The sequence below is a fragment of the Myotis myotis genome, unplaced genomic scaffold, assembly GCF_014108235.1.
Source record: "Myotis myotis isolate mMyoMyo1 unplaced genomic scaffold, mMyoMyo1.p scaffold_m19_p_6, whole genome shotgun sequence".
Lineage (NCBI taxonomy): Eukaryota > Metazoa > Chordata > Mammalia > Chiroptera > Vespertilionidae > Myotis > Myotis myotis.
Window position 1 is genome coordinate 13,272,961 of NW_023416368.1, and position 22,336 is coordinate 13,295,296.

General features: G+C 40.6%; 1 protein-coding gene across 2 annotated transcripts in view; it reads left to right on the forward strand.

Moving 5' to 3' along the window:
• The window catches only part of GABRB2 (gamma-aminobutyric acid type A receptor subunit beta2), a 207,096-nt gene that overhangs the window by 178,715 nt on the left and 6,045 nt on the right, over positions 1 to 22,336 (forward strand). Inside the window, exon 9 of one of the 2 annotated variants that reach the window (XM_036315108.1) lies at positions 2,573 to 2,686. The exons of the other annotated variant lie outside the window; for it this stretch is intronic. Coding sequence (XP_036171001.1) covers positions 2,573 to 2,686 — 114 coding nt within the window. The remainder of the gene's footprint in view (positions 1 to 2,572; positions 2,687 to 22,336) is intronic. 2 annotated transcript variants of the gene reach the window in all.

Below are 22,336 nucleotides of genomic sequence, written 5' to 3' on the forward strand. Positions count from 1 at the left end.
GCCATGCCCCAGGGATCTCTGGGCATGCAGACATTATGGGTTGTCAAAACAGGGGGGAGGGGGTTGCTTCTGGTACTTAGTGAGTAGATACAGGCCAGGGATGCTGCTGAACAGCGATGGTGCATCATGCAGCTTCCCCATAACAAAGAATCATCCCTCCCCGAATGTCAATGTCACCCAGCTAAAGACCCCTGCTCTAGTCCAATTCTCTGACTTTAAGTAATGAGAAACTGAGGCCCAGAAACAATGTTTGTCCTCGTCTTAAACTCTCTAAGACAGGTGGTTTCTCCACTTTCTTTGATCACCAAGCATAGCATTGGAACAGCAGGAGTTACCATTTAGCACAATGTTAGTGAAGAACTATTTTGAGGTCAGTCAAGTGCAAGACTTACTCTCCGTTGAATAGTTGTGTGACAATAGGCAAAAGAAAATGAGTCTCGCTAACCTTCAGTTGCCCCACCTGTAAAGCAAGGTTAATTCCTCTTTCATAGTTTTTTATGAAGAGTGTTTGTGATTCTGTTTAGAGGGTGTAACATAGTCCTCAGTACATGGTATGCACTCAGTAAGTGGAAAATATTAGTAAAATATTAAAATGTTATACACAGTAGACATTATCCATCTAGACCTGCTGGCAAAGCTTGCTTGTGTATTTTACACAAATAGCTTATAGCAGTGGTCGGCAAACTGCGGCTCGCGAGCCACATGCGGCTCTTTGGCCCCTTGAGTGTGGCCATGAAGTTTCAATCGCACTGTACGTGCGCGCCCGCACGTTGTATTTTGTGGAAGAGCCACACTCAAGTTTGGCTTGACCCCTGGCTTATAGGATGCAGTCCCATCCCTAAAAGAGGGAATTGTCTGCGTAGAAATGTTTCAGGTCAGAAGTAAAATCAAAGCAGGGAAATCATGTATCATCAACAGGTATTAGTTTTAAAATCCATAGCATATGAACTACTTCAAATGGTATCAGTCATTTCTGAGGTCAGAATATTCACAGCTCCTTGATTAGATTAAGACAAAAAGGTGACCAGCTAGCCTTTCAGATGCCCCTGGTTTCCTTTTGACCCCAGCATGAAAGGTTAGGGGAGACCCACATGGGGCTCTGACTGCACAGAGCTTTCTTTGTGCGAGTGTCATGATAGTGCCACCCTATTTTTTTTAATCAATAATGTCCCTTTTTTCCAACTGTAATTCTTAAGTTATTTTTTTGTTGTACAAAGATTGGGCACATCTAATCAGCTAAGTGTTGTTGGCTGCTTTGGAAAAATCAGCCAGTAGGGAGGGAATTGACTTTTTCATGTTCCTTTTGATGGTTTCCTAGAGATGGGAGCTGCAAGTCAGGTCATCCAAAGTGAGGTTGATGCTGTGCTGTCTGTGCTGAGGTCAGGGAGGAGTGGAAGTGGAAGCCTGGCCACGCAGGCGCCAACGTTGCTTCCACGGCACGCTTTCACATTTGTCCATCTCTTCTCTCTATTAACTTCCTGTAAGTCATTATTTTGTTAGCAAGAGTACCTGTAGGTCTTAGTACAGTTCTTATCCTGTCATTTAATGCAGAAACTAAAACTTTTCAGGAAAGTCAAGTTTTCAAGGTTGAACAGCAAAGTTAACAAAATTTCTGAGGCTTGAGCTGGGTTTTCCAGGCCTTATCCAGAGTGTGACCCGCTGTGCTAACAAGTGAAAAAATAATACCAAACTGAAAAGCTGATTCCACATTAGATTATATATTCATTTCACCTAAAAAACCCACCTGTCTACATGAGAGTCCATGACTGACAAGCAATGTCACTTTCCAGTTGTCTTCAATGTGACAGATTAAGTTACAAAATCCTAAGATTTTTAAAATAAACCTCAAACCAACAAGAGGTCTACTTAACATTTCCTTTTCCCAAGTGTCTTCTAGAGATGTTAAAAAAAAAAAAAGAGTCTCTGTCCTAATGTTAGAAGAGTCCTTCCAATTATCCCTTGCATTCTTCTATTTGTGTGTGTGTGTGTGTGTGTGTGTGTGTGTGTGTGTGTCCTTATAGAATTTGCTTTGGATTAATGTTATGTACTTTTCTTGCTTATCTCTTCAAGTTTTCAGCTCTCTTTTTGCATTTAAGCTTTATGTTGTTTTCTTGTTTATTTGCTCATAACTGAATATATACATTTTTGAGAATTTAGTTACTCCTGCCTTTCCACCACGTTGATTCTTGCATACCTGAAATTATTTTTGAGAGATCCATAGCCACCAGTTTTCCAAGTAAAGCTGCACCAAAAATACCTCTGTGTGGGGGCATTCTTCATTCTGCATTTTCTACATTTATGGGTATTATGTCTATATTGTCTTTATCCATTGTGCCTAAGTTTGTGTTATACAAAGCCACGGAGATCTTTTAAATCTATTTATTTCTTGTGCTTGGAATTGTTTTTTTTAATACATTAAAAAGATACAAGTAAATAGAAGTCCTATTCTCTGTGATTGTCAGTCTTTCTAAAGACCAGTGGCATTTATCTATATGTAGTTTACTTTAACCACCAATCTTCATCTAGTGGCATCAGTCAATTTAATTAGCACATTCTCTACTTTGTCTTCCAGATTTTTTATAAAGATATTAAACAAAATGGGACCCAATATCGATCCTTGTGGGACCCAACTGGAAGCTTCTCCCCAACTAGACGGACTACCAATTACGATTTCTCTCTATATACGGTTAGCTAGCCAGTTTTTAATCCATTTATTTGTATTTCTGTTGGGGACAATTTGTTGAGCTGTTCCCTTTAAAACAATGTATGCGTTCTTTGCAGATAACCTATGGACTTGTACCCACAGAGATGTGGGAATACAATACGTTAAATGTTTTTGTGAGACCATAATGGGGGTTTCCCAGGTTTGCTTTTGTAAAATGCAGCGACGATGAATCTAAGCTTCAGTGTTCCACTCAGTCGAGATTGTTGTGCTAGAGAAAGAAACCAAGTGAATCATCTCTTGAGATTCCTGTTCATTTGTACTGAGCGGGTAGAGTGTCATCCCGTACCTGCCATTCCTCAGCGCTCTTGTGTGTCTGTGGGCTAGTGGGATAGGTGAAGAAGAATTGTGCATTTCTCCTGTTGGTTGGCTCAGAACTGAGGAACTTGTTTTTGTCCTAGATTATGAATTTGTGCCGAGGAATGTTATGTTTGCATCAAGTCCTTGTTGGCTTCGTTGTTACTTATTTTACAAATAAGTATTATCTTGGCATACCCAGCACTATCTTATTGATAGAAAGGAGGCAGTGATGACATTGTTCTGCATCAAAACTCTTGAATGAAATTTTCAAAAAAAAAGCCAGTAGTAAGGCTACTACTTAGAGTTTAGTTTCTGAGTTTCCGTGCTTGCAGTTCTTAATTGGCAAATTGTCATTCATATTGACCTCCATATTGGAGGAGGAGGAAGACGAGGAGCAGGAAGAGGAGAAGGAAGAAAAGGATGGTGATGATGATGATGATGATGATGATGATGATGATGATTGTCACCATTTTACCTTATCACACACTACTTGTCCGACTCCAGTTTTTTTTAATTTCTATTTCTTGGTGAGGTAGTGAATGATATTAAATGCTTGTGAATCTTTCTTATGAGGACTTGATGCCAGATGAGCTGTCATTTTTGTATCTTCTGAGTATCATGTTCTTCCTTAATTTTATTGCCCTGACCTCAAATTCCTCATTACCCATTATTATTGCGCTTGGGGTGGAGAACAAGGATGGTTAACCTATTAAATAACGACTTTAAGCTGTTTTTTACCTTGGTTACTTGTTGTATTACATATAGTAACAGAGTATGATAAACTAGATTCCAGGAGATGTTTGAAACTCTTTTCATCACTATTTTAGTCCTAATCCCCTAAAGATCCAGTCCCTACTATGTCTGTTCTCTCAGGCTCTCTCGTTTGTGTTGTTCTTGTTTTGAATTCTAGCTACTGTTTTTGAAATTGAAGTAGACTGATTTGATTGGGCTGTATTCCGGGTAGAATGTTAATGATTTAGAAAATGTTCTACAGCTGGAGTTTAGGTTTATGATGAAAACAGTTGTATTTTTTCAAAATCAAAATCAAAGTATACTACATGATTGGTCTAATGACTGGGTAAAGTTACATGAGGATATTTTAAAGAAAATGTGTCTCTTTGGTGCATTAAGTTGTTCAGTTGATAGCTTGAAAGAGTTAATGATACCCTGATGACATGTTAAAGAGAATGCTCAATTATTTACATTGAAATATGAATCTTAATGTCTTCTGCTTTTTTAAATATTTATTGTTGAAAGTATTAAACATGTCTCCTTTTTTCCCATTGACCCCTTCTAGCCTGACACTCCTCAACCACCCCACCCTAGGCCTTCACCACCCTATTGTCTGTGTCCATGGGTTATGCATATATGCATGCAAGTTGTTTGGTTGATCTCTTCCCACCCAGCCCTGCCTTCCCTCTGAGATACTCTCCTTTGTTTGGTATGTCTATTCTATCACCTGAGTCCTCTTTCGGGTTCATATGTGAACTGTGAAACAAGGACCAGTATTCAAAACTTTGAATAACGAGCTGTTAAACCTGTAACTTGTAAAAGCATCAAGATATATGGCACAATCCTCAGAGGCAGCAGGATGTACTGGGAAGCTGATGCCTTTTCGAATCATACTCAACTGGGCTCACATTCAGGCATGGTCTTTCATGAGCCATGTGCCATTAGATGTGTTTAACCTTTCCATCCCTCAAGTTCCTCAACTGAAAACTGAAACACTAATTTCTGCCCCATTGAGCTACTGTGAGCATTAAATTAGATAGTTAAGGGCCTTATATGGTGCCAGGCAAAGAGCACTCGATAGTTGCTATATTCTGAAGGTGATAGCAGGGAGTCTGTGTTTCTCAAGGAGTTCCTTTGTTGCTCTATTACTATTACTATTTTTCTGACTATAAAACTAACTCAGGATCATTATTTTTTATAAAAAGTGCAAAAGGCAATGTAAACCACCTAAACCCCCACACCTAGATATAATCATTGTCAACATTGCCTTTTATTCACAACTAGTGATGTGTTTATATACATAATTTTATTCTACTATTGTGTATACTGCTGTTTTCCACTTAACCTCTTTGTATACTTACAGTATACATCATTTCTAATAGCTACAAGACATTTTATTGAATTTATGTACCATAATTTATGGAATGAGTACCTGTTGTTAGATATTTGCATTGTTTCTAAGTGTTTTTCTCTTATAAATAAGTCTAAAATAAGCATCCCTTTCCTGATTTGTTTGTACATGACTGACTCCTAATCTATTTCTTAACATGGAATTTCTGGGTCAAAAAGTGTCTTTCAAACAGTGATCCACATTGCCAAATTGTTCCCCAGAAAATTTCTGCTATAGTGTACATACCTATTAGCACCATATGAGAGCATGGCAGTACACGCACACACACACACACACACACACACACACACACACACACACACAACCCAGCCCTTAAAATGACAAATAGAAAACTGATGTCTGTGTCCAGTTGTCAAAAGTCTTAGAGAAGTGGAGATAATGTATCTAAAAAACCCATGTGCACTTTTTCTCCTCCCTGTCCAAGGCCATAGAGTAAAACAGCAATAGAACAAAACAACACTCAACTCAAACTGAGGCTCTGCAGAGAGGCAGGGATGCATAAGCAGAGCCACCATTGCTGCAAGCAGAATCCAAAGAAATCTACTCAAGCTGTAGTTGAGCAAATGGGAGACCTTATAAGAAGGTCCACATCAAAATGAAGCATCTAAACAAGGAAACAACATGGCAACCATTCAGGAAAACGGCCAATGAGTCCATTTCCTTTTTCTCTCTCTCCCTCTTTCTCTCTCTCTTTCCCTTCCTTCCTCCTTCTCCTCTCCCTCCCCCACACCCCAACACACATACATGAGCAACAGAGTGAAACTCAGCATGCAAAAGACAGATAATGACTCTTTTATTGGGGGGAAAATTACTTTTTGATAAATTAAATGTTTTCATAATAAATGTGTTTTTTTTTATTTTTACCAAAAATTGAAAGAGAATATAAAACAAAAGATTAAGGATGAGATGATAAACAAAAGGTAATTAAGGAGGCAAAATGAAATCAAAACAGTCTTCATAGAAACTAATAACTAAATCTAAAATAGTAAGAAAGAGAATCAGTATGGCAAACATCAAGGCGTTAACACAAAGTTCAGGCTATAGAAAAAAATGCCAAATGCAGAGGAAAAGAGATGTAGAGATATAAACCTCTTAGAGTAAACACAGTAAATATATAGGACAGGACGGTGGTTTAAACATGCAGAACCATGATGTCAATGAAGTGTAGATGGAAAAATGGAATAGAAAAAATACAGCCATGTGCCCCTTGACAGTGGGCTATGTTCTGAGAAATGCATCATTCAATGATTTCGTCACTGCACGAACCTCATGCACTTACACAAGCCTCGTTGGCTCAGCCTCCTCCACACCAGGCTATAGAGCAGAGCCTATTGCCCCTAGGCTACAAGCTGTACAGCATGTTACTGTACAAAAAAAACAGCACAAGATTAAATCAAGCACAAGAGATAATGATGCAATCAAGAGACACAGTAAACAGGAGGAGATGTGTGAGGCTGCTGCTTGCATAACACAGCCTACTATTTTGCAGCAAGCTGCTTTTTTAATAAGTAGAAAGAGTGCACTCTAAAATAGTAACAAAAAATATACTATAGTGAACACACAAACCAGTACCATAGGCGTTTATTATTATTGCATAAGCATTAGGCACCATGCATGACTGTACATGCTATACTTTTATGTGATTGGCAGTGCAGTAGGTTTGTTTACACCAGCATCACCACAAACATGAGTAATGTGTTGCCCTAAGACATAGAAATGGCTGTAACTTTATTATAATCCATGGAAGGAATTTCCAACCTTTTTTATCTCATGGTGCACACAAACTTAAATAGTAAAATTCTGCACCATACCAAAAAATATATATTTTGTCCAACTGACAAAAAAAAAGTATAATTTTGATTCATTCACACTAGACAACTATTGTCGTGTTGGCTGTTGTCATTTTTTATTTTACATTCTAAAGAAAAAGAGGTCACTGCCCTTGCCCAGCCCATATGGGTCAGTGGTTGAGAGTCAACCTATGAACCAGGAGGTCACGGTTGGATTCCTGGTCAGTGCACATGCTTGGGTCATGGGTTCAGGAGGCAGCCAATCGATGATTTTCCCTCATCATCAATGTTTCTATCTCTTCTCTCTCTCCCTTCCTCTCTCTGAAATCAATAAAAACACATTTAATAAAAAAAAATAGGTCAGTGCCCTTGTGTTGCATATTTTAAAAATTCTTGTGGCACACTGGTTGAAAACCACTGATCTATGGGATTATGAAATGTGGGCCACTGTTGACTGAAAAATCATTTTGTGGCACATGACCGTATTTATATCTGACATCAATAACTAATTATAATAATTATACTAATATGTAATTCTTGAATGCCTTCTCTGTGCTTAGACATTTTACAAATATTATGTCATAAGTCCCTAGTATTGCCATATATTATTATAATTTCACAAATGATTAACTGACACCCAGAGAGTGTAATTAACTTAAGGTTAGACAGCTAAGAAATGGTTGAACAGAAAATATGACTAGAGGCTACATTCTTAATGGCTATGCTATATATTATATATTTATACATATCTGTAACGAAATTAATCAGTAGGCCAAAAGGATATACTGTATTCCAAGATTAAAAATTAGACACTCTCACTCCCTCCTTGTTATATTCTTCTGAAATTGCTAACCTTCCATTCAGAAAAAGTGAATGAGCTACAAGGAAGAAAAAAGGTCTCAAACCTTTTTAGGTCTCAAACTACCCCATAGCAATATTAAATTTTGTAAGACAACGGAAAATGTGGCAGGGTTCTGGAGGGAAGAAAATATAACCTAAGAATATTATTATTGACATATAAAGACAAAAGAAAGACAGTCTTATCCTCAACATTCAAGTCCAAGTCCTTAGGGAACATAGCATCCATGAGTGCTTATTTTAAAAAATAAAATAATAGTTTAAAAAAAGGGTCTAGCCCCTAATAAAAGATAGTCAATATGAGGAACTTTAAAATAGGAAAAGGCAGTATGCTAGCATTTAGAACTAAGGGTGGCATCCAAAACTGAAGCTATACAATTCCAGAAGTTAAAGTTACAGAATAAAAAATAATTGAAATATTTTTTAAAATTAGATACTAAAGATATGTAAAAAAGATCAGGTTGAGTGTTGTTGAGAAGGGAGAAAGTGTTTGTTTTCTAATTTATAACGAGGACTTAATATTTACTTTTTCATTTTTAGAGCTTGTGAATCAAAAGGTTGAAGATGAAGGATATGTTGTAAATTAACATGGATAACTACTATGACAGTATTTCTCACTGGGTCTACCATAGACTGACTACACCGGGGTCACCTGGGAGGCTTGTGTAAACTGTTGATTCTACCTGAGACATTATAAACTAAAACTTTTCGTTGGGAAGCTGAGGGAGCTACCTCTTATTCTCTCAGATCTCTGTGGTATACACTGAAGCATGGAAGACTGAGGACCATTATGGTAGAAGAACAAAAAACTGACAATTCATCTTATAAAAACCTTTGATAATAAAAAAAAAAAGAAGTAAAGAAAGATGCAGATACTGTAGCTAAAGCTAGACATCAGAAATAAGGATAAAGACATCTTAAAAGCAAAGTTTGAGCAGAAATTAAGATTTAAGACCAAGCTTGTTTTAACTGTTATAATTAGAGCAAATTATCAACTCGCCTATCAAAATAATATTTTATAGTTGAATCAAGCAACTAACCCCCATAAATGCTATTTATTAGAAACTAGAGGCCCATTGCAGGAAGATTCCTGCAAGAATAGGACTTCGATTCCATCTCTGCCGTTCCTGCCCTGCCAATCTCTGGCGCTCCTACCCCGCCCGTCTCTGCCACTCCTACCCCACCCGTCTCTGCCGCTCCTACCCCACCCGTCTCTGCTGCTTCTCTCCCGCCCATCTCCGCTACCTCGGCTCTATTGCTTGGCTTCCTTCTACGGTGTCTTCAATCTTCCCTCCCAGCCAGTATATGCAAATTAGCCGCCATCTTTGTTGGCGGTTAATTTGCATATTGCTCTGATTAGCCTATGTTGGTTGTAGCGAAGGTACGGTCAATTTGCATCTTTGTCTATTGTTAGATAGGATACTTCTAAAGTAAAGGTATTGGAAAATATTCTAAGTCAAATCATATCCAAAGAAGATTGAGGATTGAACATTATCTACACTAATAAAAGAGAAACATGGTAATGGGCGTACGACCGCTACCCTTTTCATTGGCTAATCAGCGAGATATGCAAATTAACTCTCAGCCAAGATGGTGGCCGGCAGCCAGGCAGCTTGAAACTAACATGAGGCTTGCTTGCCTCAGTGAAGGAGGATTGTTGGAGGAAACCAACGTTCCCCGCCTGCGGCTGCAGGCCTCTGAGCCAGCAGTTTAAGAAACATTGTAACAAATACCACCGGACTTCAGCCAGCAGATTTGCAACATTGTATGCAAAGGCCAGAAACCTACTTTCAGGAGCGATGGCCTAAGAGCTGGAGCCAAGCCTCAAGCTAAAGCTGGCCCAGAATACAAAAAAAAAAAAAAAGGAAAAAAGGAGCGTTTGGGAGTTCAGTCACCCCCAGCCTGAAAACAGCCCTCAGCCCCTCACCCAGACTGGCCAGGCACCCCAGTGGGGACCCCCACCCTGAAGGGTGTGTGACCAGCTGCAAACAGCCATCATCCCCTCACCCAGACTGGCCAGGCACCCCAGTGGGGACCCCCACCCTGAAGGGTGTGTGACCAGCTGCAAACAGCCATCATCCCCTCACCCAGGCTGGCCAGGCACCCCAGTAGGGACCCCCACCCTGATCCAGGACACCCTTCAGGGCAAACCAGCCGGCCCCACCCATGCACCAGGCCTCTACCCTGTATAGTAAAAGGGTAATATGCCTCCCAGCACCGGGATCAGCGGAGCCACGAGGCCTCCCGGCACCAAGATCAGCGTGACAGGGGGCAGCGCCCAAACCCCCTGATCGGCCCTGCTCTGTGTGTGACAGGGTGCAGCACCCCAACCCCCCCACCCCCCAGGCCCTGCTCTGTGTGTGACGGGGTAGAGCCATAACCTCCCCATCAGCCCTGCCCTGAGTGTGACAGTGACAGCGCCCCAACCCCCTGATTGGCCCTGCTCTGTGGGTGATAGAGTGTGGCACCCCAACCCCCCCCCTGCCCCCCACAGGCCCTGCTCTGTGTGTGACGGGGTAGAGCCATAACCTCCCCATCAGCCCTGCCCTGAGTGTGACAGTGGCGGCGCCCCAACCCCCTGATCGGCCCTGCTCTGTGGGTGATAGAGGGCGGCGCCCCATCCCACTGATCCGCCCTGCTCTGTGTGTGACAGGGGATGGTGCCCCAACTCCCATATCGGACCTACTTTTTGAGTGACAGGGGGGAGCTCCCCAACCCCCTGATGGGCCCTGCTCTGTGCATGACAGGGTACGGAGCCCCAACCCCCCTGATGGGCCCTGCTCTGTGTGTGACAGGGTACAGAGCCCCAACCCCCCTGATGGGCCCTGCTTTGTGCGTGACAGGGGGTCGTGCCACAACCTCCCCATCGACCCTGCCTTGAGTGTGACAGGGGGTGGTACCCCAACCCCCCAATCGGCCCTGTTCTGAGCCCGACCAGGGGCTGCACCTAGGGATTGGGCCTGCCCTCTGCCACCCAGGAGCGGGCCTAAGCCAGCAGGTCGTTATCTCCCGAGGGGTCCCAGACTGCGAGAGGGCACAGGCCGGGCTGAGGTACTCCCCCTTCCCCCCGAGTGCACAAATTTTTGTGCACCGGGCCTCTAGTTACTGTATAAAGATGAATTGAAGAAAAAAAAATATTAATACAGATATATTTTATAAAAATTGCAATCCAAAATAATGATATTAATTAATAAGTCATATGTAATTAATAAACTTCACATTAAAATAGCCTCTAAATAAATAAAAATAATAAGAAATAAAAAAGATAAAATGTCAGAAACATTAGGTAAGTAGTATATTGAATAAAGTTTATTAATTTATAAACTCATTCTTATACAACTTATGTGTCAAAGATACAATAAAAATTAAATTGAAGAACATTTAGAAAATAATAGCAATTTAAAATTTTAAATAATTCTAAGGAATGTGGTTAAAATAGTTAACAGTGAGAAAGTTGTAGCTTCAAATACCTTTGTAGCAAATAATTTTTTTAAATGAATTAAATGCATAATTCAAAAAGTTTAAAAATGAGCAACAAAATATCTAAAAGCAGAAGAAAGTATTAATATCAAATGAGAAAATCAAAACAAAATAATGTAGAAATATATCAGTTCTTTACAAAGAAAGCTGAGTAAAATGGGGAAATAAATGATCAAGAAAAAAACTTATTTAAGTAACAAAGAGGGAGCCAATATGGATACACCAAAGTAAAAAAGTGTAAAATAATAATTATTATTATATAGGAAGGTGACATTAAAAGAAAATCATGCAGGGATCTTAGTAAATGTGGATAAAATACATGACATTCTTTGAAAATATAAATTACGCCGAACTGGTTTGGCTCAGTGGATAGAGCGTCGGCCTGTGGACTGAAGGGTCCCGGGTTCGATTCCGGTGAAGGGCATGTGCCTTGGTTGCGGGCACATCCCCACTGGGGGGCGTGCGGGAGGTAGCTGATCGATGTCTCTCATCGATGTTTCTAACTCTCTATCCCTCTCCCTTCTTCTCTGTGGAAAATCAATAAAATATATTTAAAAAAAAAAAGAAAATATAAATTACCAAAAATGACCATAGGAAAAAAAATAAAAACAGACCAATTACCAAAGATAAACCTAAAAAAAAAAAAAAAAAAAAAAAAAAAAAAACCAGAAAAAATGTTAACACCCTCATGAAAAGGCCATATGGACGATTTTCGATGGGTGTGCCACTGCACACTGGTGTGCCCCAAGAATTTTTAAAACATACAATACCTTACTACTTAGTCAGGGGTACTGACCTCTTTTTCCCTGGAGTGTCAAATAAAAAAAACACCAACAGCCAACACAACAATAGCTGTCTGGTGTGAATAAATCAAAATTATACCTATTTTTTGTCAGATCAGCAAAAAGATAATTTTTGGTGTGCCACAGAATTTTAGTAATTGGTTTATGTGTGCCATGAGATTGTAAATCGCTGGCCTAGAAGGTTTCCCCAATAAATCAAGTCCAGGAGTAAAAAGCAAATACTTCCAGTGGTATTTTAATTCTTGCAGATCGTAGGAGAAATAGGAAAACTTCCAAATGATTCTGGACAGTAGCATAATATAAAAAAGATGCCAAAGCCAAATGTAAAAGAACAAAAGTACATGAAGGAAACTGGGTTCACTTCACTAACAAATATCACGGAAGGAAAAAAAAAAAAAATCCTTAAATAAATCTACCAAGTTGAATCCAGAGAATACTAAAAGCAAATAACAGTATAATCACAATGTCATTTCAGAAGAGAGTAATAATATATTTAACCTTATAAAGAGATTTGATTTGTATATTTCTTTTTCCTTACCATTCTCAACAGGTAAAACTTTTCTTTCCACAATTAGCCTAATTGGAGGGGGTGGGAGAGTGCGTCCTTTCCAGTTACATCTTTAAAGCACAGGATTATTTTTATTTACATATTAAAAAATATAAAAAAGTAAAAGCCATGTAAATCCTACCTTTCCCTGAAGAAAGAGACACCAATGCTATCTGGTAATTATTTTGATACATCTATTACATCTATTTATACATCTATATGAACAGCTTCTCTCTCGCACTTTCCCTTCAGCAGTATTGATTCCTCTTTGCAATCTATGATGTTTATAATGTTATTTTTGCTTGTATTTCTCACATTTCTTAAACAATAGAGTATCTTTTCATATGCTATTGGATTTGACTTCCCTTTGAATTGCCTATTCTTATTTTTATCCCATTTTCTTTGTTGTCAGTCTCAAGAGTTGTAAGTATAATAGACATATGAACCCTTTGTTCGCATGTGCATTGCAGACAATTTTCTAAGCTATCATTTATGTCATACAAGTTTTTATTTTTATATTGTCTAGTTGTGCATGCTTTTGTAATTTGTGTCTTCTGAAATGGATAAAAATTCCTCTTAAAACTCCAAGATAAGCATATGGTCTTCTAAATTTTTCTGAAGGTTGTTCTTTGTATACCCAATTTATTGTTTCATGCTTTCTATTTAATCCATCTTGAAACACCAACATGTTGGTGCAAGATAACGGTCAACTTTATATTTTTCCAAGGGTAAAACCAGTAGCACAAGCATTATTGCACTATTTTTTAAAACCTGTGTTCCCAGTATAGGAGAATGGGATGGTAGAAGCACTTCTGTTTTTTACTTCACATTTTTCTGTAGTGTTTGAACTGTTAAGATGAGTATATATTATGTAAAGTTTAAGATTTAAGAAACTGGTATGTGTATACATATTCTCAGCTGATTTTCTAGTGACTTCTCTCTCTCTCTCTCTCTCTCTCTCTCACACACACACACACACACACACACACACACACATACACACACTTACTATATCTCACTATACTTTCCCCACTCTTACACATACAAACCACACACAAACATGTCTTACTTTTCCCATTTCTTCATGTATCACTGAACTAGAAGAACCCAAGATAATTACATATAAATAGCTCATGCTCATTTCTAATAGTTATTGTTTATATTATACTAGAGGCCCAGTGCATGAAATCTGTGCATGGGTAGGGTCCCTAGGCCTGGCCAGTGATCAGGACTGATCTGTGGGGTGACCAGCGGGACGATTGGGGCTCCTGCTCGCACCTGACTTGGCTGGCCTGGTGCAGCCCATTCGCCAGCCCTGCCTCCCACCACTGCCACCAGTTGCCTCCCTCTGCAGGAGATCTGTGGGGCGATTGGGGGGTGGGGCACTGCTGGCACCCACCTTGGCTGGTGACTTGGCACTGCCTGCTTGCCGGCCCCGCCCCCTGCCACTGCCGCTGGTCGGGGCCTGTGGGCAGCTCCTGCATTGAGGGTCATAGCGACCTTGGTGGTCAGTGCGCATCATAGCAACCAGTTGTTCTACCGGTCATTCTGCCATTGGGTCGATTTGCATATTAGGGTTTTATTATATAGGATTCTTATAACTATTATTGTCTGAAAGAAGGGAGGAGGAGGGAAGGAGGAAGTTAGGGGGCAGGAGAAAGGGGTGATCTGGACTGACAGTAACTGCTCTTCCCTGGGAGCAGTCAAGCCCATGCTGTTCAGCTTTCGTACTGAAGTTGTCACCAGAGACAAGATTCCAGTGACACAGTTGGACAGAGATCCCATATTCTTTTCCACACTGGGACATCCCTGTAACAACACTGCGCATGGCTCCCTGCAGGTATAGTGCCCATGGACAACTAGTACTCTCCAACTCAGTGCAGTGGATTGAAACTCAGGAGACTCAAGATTCAAGGCTCGGCTCTGACACTTCATAAGCCATATTTTTAACATCAGACAACTCCATGCGTCTTGTCATCTCCACCTTAAGCATCATTGAACGTCTACTGAATCATCCTTCCTGAAATGTGTTAGTTCCATAGCCTCATATCTATTAAACGTACTATAATTTATTTCTACTATACGCAAATTTGCTCATTAATTTAAAATTTACAAACACTTGCACAGAGCATTTATCCTACTCTGTGATTAGGAACAATTTTTTTTTTTTCAAGATAGCCCTTTTATATATATATATTTTATTGATTTTTTACAGAGAGGAAGGGAGAGAGATAGAGAGTTAGAAACATCGATGAGAGAGAAGCATCGATCAGCTGCCTCCTGCACATCTCCTACTGGGGATGTGCCCGCAACCCAGGTACATGCCTTTGACCGGAATCGAACCTGGGACCTTTCAGTCCGCAGGCCGACGCTCTATCCACTGAGCAAAACTAGTTTTGGCAGGAACAATTTTTTAACAAGTTTTCTTTTGGAAAATATGGGAAAAAGTCTATAATGAGAAATACTATCAAATAATTTCCTGGGTCAAGGACACTTAAAAGTACTTTGGACCCAACTCTTACTCTAAAAATGGCTCATCCAAAAACATATACTTCTTACATTGTCAATATTAGAAGAGAAATTAAATAGTAAACTGTAAAGAAAGCAATAAATAACCAAGCTGACAGGCCCATTAGATTATGATAATATTGGGCCCTGGTGTAGTAACACTTATAGTTTTTACATTGTTTCCTGTGATACCTCATTTAATTATCTCAGATCACCAGATAAAAGGGAGTGTTGGGGAGGGGAAGAATTCCTCCCATTTACCCTCCTTTAGTCCTTCTGGCTGGCCTAAAATAAAATTTATAGGAGACCTAGAGTAACAGGGGAAAAAAATTAATACATGCACATGGGACACTCACAGTATCTCAGATCATCAATTGAGACTCAAAGAAATGATCAAACCAGGCACTTTTTTATACTTTTGAGACAACGAAACAATACATTTCTGAGGAAATTGACAGGATAGAGAGTTAATACCCATTAGGAAGGAATCTAAGCAAGGTCCTGGCTTGGGTAGTAAAATAGTGAAGGTTGTACAAGGCTTGTTTAGATGGGCTTTTCTGAACTGGATTCTTTCAACTGTGAGAGAAGGTGTCTCCCAGCCCTCAGGAGTAACCAGGGCACCCATCACATGGGAGACTCGCTTATCTCCTGCTTTTTGTGGGAAAGAGAGGTCAGGGTTTTCTTCTTGCACAGGCTGTTTCTTAAGCAACTTTAATTCAAAATCATCAATATGCCAATATGCATATTTTGGGTGGCCTGTTTTAGGTCCTGACAGTAAATATAATCCCCATTTCATAGATGAGAAAATGGATCATCCATGAAGTCATCATGAGACCCACTTGCAGGACCAGCCCTGGAAGCTGCCTGACTGCCCTGGGTCACCACCTGGTCAGTTTCTCTTGGAGGCCCTCCCATGCAGTGGACCTGCCGCCTCCTGTCTGGCAAGCAGGCAGAAACATGCTATACCTCCTAGAATGAGAATCACAACCAAGGAATTACATTTGGAAAATATATTTATTATCAGAATATCCAGGCCACCACTATACAAACTTAGTAAGCAGCAGAGAAAGTTATATGTCACACTTTGTGATTTTTATTATTTTTTTTAATCTTTATTGTTGAGAGTATTACAGATGTCCTGCTTTTTCCCCCATTGAGCCCCTTCACCCGGTTCCCACCCCACCCCAGGCCTTCACCACCCTACTGTCTGTGTCCATAGGTAATGCATATATGCGTTCAAGTTCTTTGGTTAATCTCTCCCCCTCCCCTTTCCCTCTGAGATTCATCAGTCTGTTTCATGTTTCCATGCCTCTGATTCTATTTTATCCACCAGTTTATTTTGTTCATTTGGTTTCTTTGTGGTTTTGCAAAGCACACAGCAATACTTTGCCCCTTCGGATGCTCAGTTCCATTCCAGCATTTCAAATACATCACCACTCACACAGCATGTGGTTACATCAGGTCTGGGTTCAAACCCACTTTGTAGTGGGTTGCTAACATAGTCTCTCGGGAGAAATGTGTCCTAGGGTTCAATTTTAAGACAATGATTCACCTACTTGTAATGTTTCTGATGTTAATATAATACTTACATATACGATAAACATTTAATATCTTTTCTTCTTTATAAATATCTGCCAATAAGTTGATGGTGTATTTTGCAGTTGATAAAATCTCAGCTTCTATTCAATTTAGTAACAGCCCTGGTATCATGAACACAGTGACTCCTGAGAAAACTGCAAAGATTCTGAACTCTCGAGAAGTATAAAGTCCAAAAGAAAACTGTGTGTTCCATGGGCAGCCTTGGGAATCAAAGACTGGCACTAAATTTTTATTCCCCATCTTTCCAAGAATGATAAATTATTTTATAAAACAATAAGCACAGCATCTCCAGCATCCTGACATTCCTAGAGAAATTAGGAATTTTTTATGGCCTCTGCTGAGAAGAGGTTTGCAGGATATTTGATGCTTGTTTCATTTGGGCGAAGGGCACCCGGGGAACCATAAAAGTGGACCCAGACATAATTTTGAAATCTCCCTTAGCAATAAACAAGCTGTCTCTGCCTCTCAACACTTGTAACTGCTGCTACAGAAATTTCTGGAAGCTAGATTAGCCTCAAGGGCACCATAGCCAGTTCCTCCACTGAGGACACCTGCTGTGACTCGCCACAGGGGAGCGAGCATCTCTGAGTCAGTCCTGGAGGACAAGCCTGCCAACCCCAGGTGCCACCCTGGGGGTGCCCTGCAGGAAGGAACCCTCAACAGTGAACACTAATTCCCGCAGCATCGCAGGTTTCCTCGGCCGGGATCGGGTTGCTTTAGTTCAGCAGTTGAGAATGTTGGCCCCTGAAGCTGTAGTCACTGGTTTCATCCCTAGGAGAGTCCTTCAGCCTCACTTAGCTCCACTGCAGGATAACACCAGGCTTTTCTCACCAGGGATGCAGATTTGGAAAGAGCATCACCAATGGGTTGATCACTAAGCAAGTATTTACCAGATTTCTGCTCCTGGAGACCAGCTCACTGGTTAAGAGCACAGGCAGAGCTCGCTTAGTCAGTCCTACTTGATTTTGCATTTGAGACAACCCGGAGTTCAAGCCCCATGACTGTACTTATCAGCCATGTGAGCACAGGAAAGCTCTCTGAGCCTCAGTTTCTTCCTTTGTGAAATGGGCCTTACAGTTCAACCCTCAACAGATGGTCTCAAGGATTGCAGGAGGCAGAACGTAGACAGTACTTGTCAGGTAGTTAGCATTAGATAAACCGTAACCCTGAAGTTGATATCTACCATGGAGGGGACCACAAGGACAGAACTCTGCCTTTTCCTGTTACTTAGGAATTGTTTCTAAGTTCAGAAGCACTGTCCCTCTCTGTCCGTCTGCTGCCCCTGGAAGACTCTCTTAAACAGTATTAGATCATCAGAAGGAAGAGCTTACAGCACAGATGGCACGTGCTGCTGAGTTTCCGAGGAGGGAGATGTTCCCTCCAGGCGCATGTTTAGGAAAAGCTTCACACAGCAAGAGGTGCATTCCAGCTCAGAAACAGGAGCAAGCAGCCCAGCCAACTGGGAATTTAAGCCCAGATCTTTCTTTTCTGTCAGAGAGAGAGGATTTTCAGTATTTTACACAGAATCTAGCTGATGTTTTATTCTTCAGCAAAGCATCCGATCAGCAGTTGGGTTTGCTGTCCTTTCCTGCTTCCTAACTTCATAATGTTCTTCTTTCCCTAACTCAGCCTGCAGCCTGTACTTTGTAACGTGCAGTCACTTTCCCTTCCCGCCATCTGCTGACCTCAGAGTTAGTGTCAAAATGGAGCGGACAGATGTTTGACAAGGCTGTGTCAGATTAACAGGAGTTCTCCTAACGAGAGTTGGGCCGTGAGAGTGGATGGTGCATTTGGCATGTTCTCGTTTGGGTAATTCACCGTGTAATTGGCTAAATGCACAGAAGCCATCAGCCCACAGCTGCACAAGGGATCCCTGGCCAAGGTGGATTTTATGGTTGCTGCTCCAGCTCAGTCTCCCTGAGGGTTTCGCTGGTTACCCTGGTTGTGAATAATTTAGCATTTCAAAAGGGGAGCACAAGAAATGACCAATTAACTCCTCCACCCCTTTATTACATGGAGGATGGAGATTTTGTTTAGCACACTTGGAGAGCTACCCAATGTTCATTGAAAATTCCTTTTTTTAAAAAAATTTTACAGTCGACTTTAAAAACATCAAAAGATCTCAGAGATCATTTAAGCCAGTGCTTCTCAATCTTGAATGTGTGTGAAAACTATCTAGGTGTCTTGTCCATGGAACCTTTATTCAGTGGGTCTAGGGCAGCGGTTCTCAACCTGGGGGTCAAACGACCCTTTCACAGGGGTCTCCTAAGACCATCGAAAAAACATATATAAATTACATATCGTTTTTGTGATTAATCACTATGCTTTAATTATGTTCAATATGTAACAATGCAAATACATCCTGCATATCAGATATTTACATTACGATTCATAACAGTAGCAAAATTACAGTTATGAAGTAGCAACGAAAATAATTTTATGGTTGGGGGTCACCACAACATGAGGAACTGTATTAAAGGGTCGCGGCATTAGGAAAGTTGAGAACCACTGGTCTAGGGTGAGGCTTGAGATAGTAACAACTCCCTGGTGATGCCAAAGCTGCTGAGTTGACCTCCACACCGTACACATGGATGTCACCCAGGAAGCACCTCGGTGAGTTGCACCTCGAGTACCAACCCGGAATGACTAGTGGTTGGTTGCCTTGACAACTAACTATACTGCGAATTCTGTAGTTGACTGGGTCCAGGGGGTCAATTCACAATGCCTATCACAGGCTTAAGAATAGGAAACTTTACTTGAAAATATTCTCTTTTTGTTGTTGTTGTTTTTAATTATCTTTTACTTTTTTTTACAACATTTTGTTAGTTCCTTAGTTTTGTGGGGTTTCTTGAGGTATAATATAACATAATTCTAGTTTCAGATGTACAATGTTATGATGATATTAGTATATATTACAAAATGGTCACCACGATAAATCCAGTTAACATACACCACCATACATGGTTAACAATTTTTTGTATGATGTTTCATTTTTATGTTCAGATACTAGAACCTAGAAATACCAGCGGTTTGCTCAGGATTATGTAAGCTAGCTAGAGGTAGAGTTGGGACTAACGAAAGCTGCCGTGTAAACCTAGGTTTCTCTCTCTGGCTGTACATTTTTATCACTGACTGCATGTGAAGCTGTTTTAAAACAGCTTTCTTCAGTTTTTTAATTGGTAGAACCAGCAACAGAGTCCAATTTGGATTCAAAAAGCCAGGACACCGAGCCTAGGTCAGCCTCTGAAAAGTCCTGCAACTTCGGGGAAAGAATTTCTCTGAGATGAGGAAGTCTATGCCTGCTCTTTCTAATTCATTCTGATGCTGAGACAAAGGATATGAAAGCCATTTGACAAATCATAAGTGACTTAAATAAATGGAGGACATTTTCATGAAAATTGCTGCAAGATAACATTAAACTTTCCCTCAAGATTATTGATTTTGAAAAGAAAAATTGTATTTTTATAAGTATAAATTATACTTGACGTTATCATTGTCATAGGTTGAATTTTATCTGAGACCGTTAAAAATGGCTGTTTTGAACTGTATTACAGGAAATCAGAGGTCCTTCTGATTTCCCACCCACCTGTACTGTACAGAGCAGAGGCATGGGTAGGGGCTCTCTCAAGCCAGCCAGCCAAAGTCTTGTCGGTGGTTCCTTGTTCTGAGATGAGATGGCTGCCAGGAGCAATGAGGCTTTGTGTTTCCTCATTCATATTCAGAAGGAGAAGTGGGGAGTTTTTCAATCCAAAGGCCTCCAACAAACCTTTGCTTTCTTTTCATTGGCTGAGTTGACTTAAGCCTCCCACCTCTGAACCAATCCAAGGCAAGGGGAGGGGAAATGCCAATGTCAGGTCCACATCTGGAAGAGGGTCAGCCTCTACTGTTGTTGCAGTGGGTGGGATCGGTTTAACGACAACACCCCCTGCAAAGGACTACCTGGAAAATGTAAAGAGTCAGTCTCAGCTGCCTGTAGAAGTCAGTGACTATCGTAGCAACTCTTACCTTCTGTCATGCACCTAATTGTATGCCAGACGTGATGGTAGGCTCCTTGAATAACTTGTCCTAATCTTAAAACAAACCTGCATATAATGTAGCTTCATTGTAAAGAAGAAGAGGCTATGGAACCTCATTTTAAAGATAAGGAAACCGAGGCTGGGCTAAGCTGTGGAACTTGCCCCAGGTCACCCAGCTAATCAGTAGAGCAGCTAGAATTTAAAGCTGATTCCAAAATCTTGTCTTCAAGACTTAATTAACTCTATAGCTGTTCTTATCCACACCGGAATTCATCTATGAAATGTAATTTCATATTATCATCATAATGAAACTTTCTTTATAGATGCATTTAATTTGGAGAAAGAGAGACAGAGCTCCCCTAAGTAAGTGAAGCAGGAAATAAATCTGAAAAGCTAGTTTACTGATGGGTGCAAACTCTCCATTCTTAAACTTTAACTCATCCTGTAGGCAAATAACAGAATGCAACATTTTGAGTTACTTCTTGCCTCTGCCCACTACAAGCATAAAGAACCAAGCAAGGGCCCGGAATGAAGCATCAGGAAGAAACGTTACTCACTGTCTTTTCTTAGGCATGTGAATAATGAGGTGTCAGCTTTAGATACTTTCCTGGGAGACTGCAACCAGAGGAGTCACAGAGCCTAGAATGTGTAGGAAGCTCCCTGCCACCTGGCTGCAGCAAGGAGAAGCATTCATGTTTCCTAAGAGTGACTGACCACCTGCTGTGTCGCCCTCTGTCACCACATCCACAGCAGTTTAAGTGGAGAACTGGGTTACCATCCCAGCCCTCTCCTGATCCTGATACAGCACAAGTGCAGTTCCTTCGCCTGCTTACCTCCACACCAGGCATGACAAACTCGAGGCCTGCGGGCTGCACGCCTTGTTTATTTGGCCCGTGTTAGCCTTTGAGTTTGATATGCTGGTTCTACAATAACGAAAGTTGCTATTATACCAATTTGACAGTTGAAAAAACTAAGGCTCAGAAAGGTTAAAATTTCTTGCCCATGATCACAGTGCTGAGTGACCTTGCCTTTAACCCTGTCTGCTTTTAACTTGGCTTCAGAGCCCAATATAGCCTCTGCTCAAAAGAAGGTGAATGCTTACTGGTTTACCCTGTGAGTTCCCACAGCCTAGAGGTAAAGACTTTAGGTATTGTGGGAGCCTGTTTAAAATAGAACCTCTTATTTCACAAGGTGGCTCTTCCTAAAATGCTGACGTGTACTATGTGGTTAGGTCTATGATGGTTGCATCTGTATTGCACATGGAAAGACTTTTTTTCCTTGTCATTATTCCCTACACAAAATGCAGTACAACAACTACTTACATAGCATTTACATTGTATTAGGTATTATAAGTAATCTAGAGATGATTTAAAGTACAAGGGAGGATGTGCATAGATGATATGCAAATACTATATCATGTTATATAAAGGACTTGAGTATCCATGAATTTTGGTATCTGAGGGGGAAGGGCTTCTAGAACCAATTCCCCTTGGACACTGAGGGACCACTATACTTTTAAGCTTGTACACACTGTATGTAATAAAGATAAAATAACTGATGCTAATGGCAG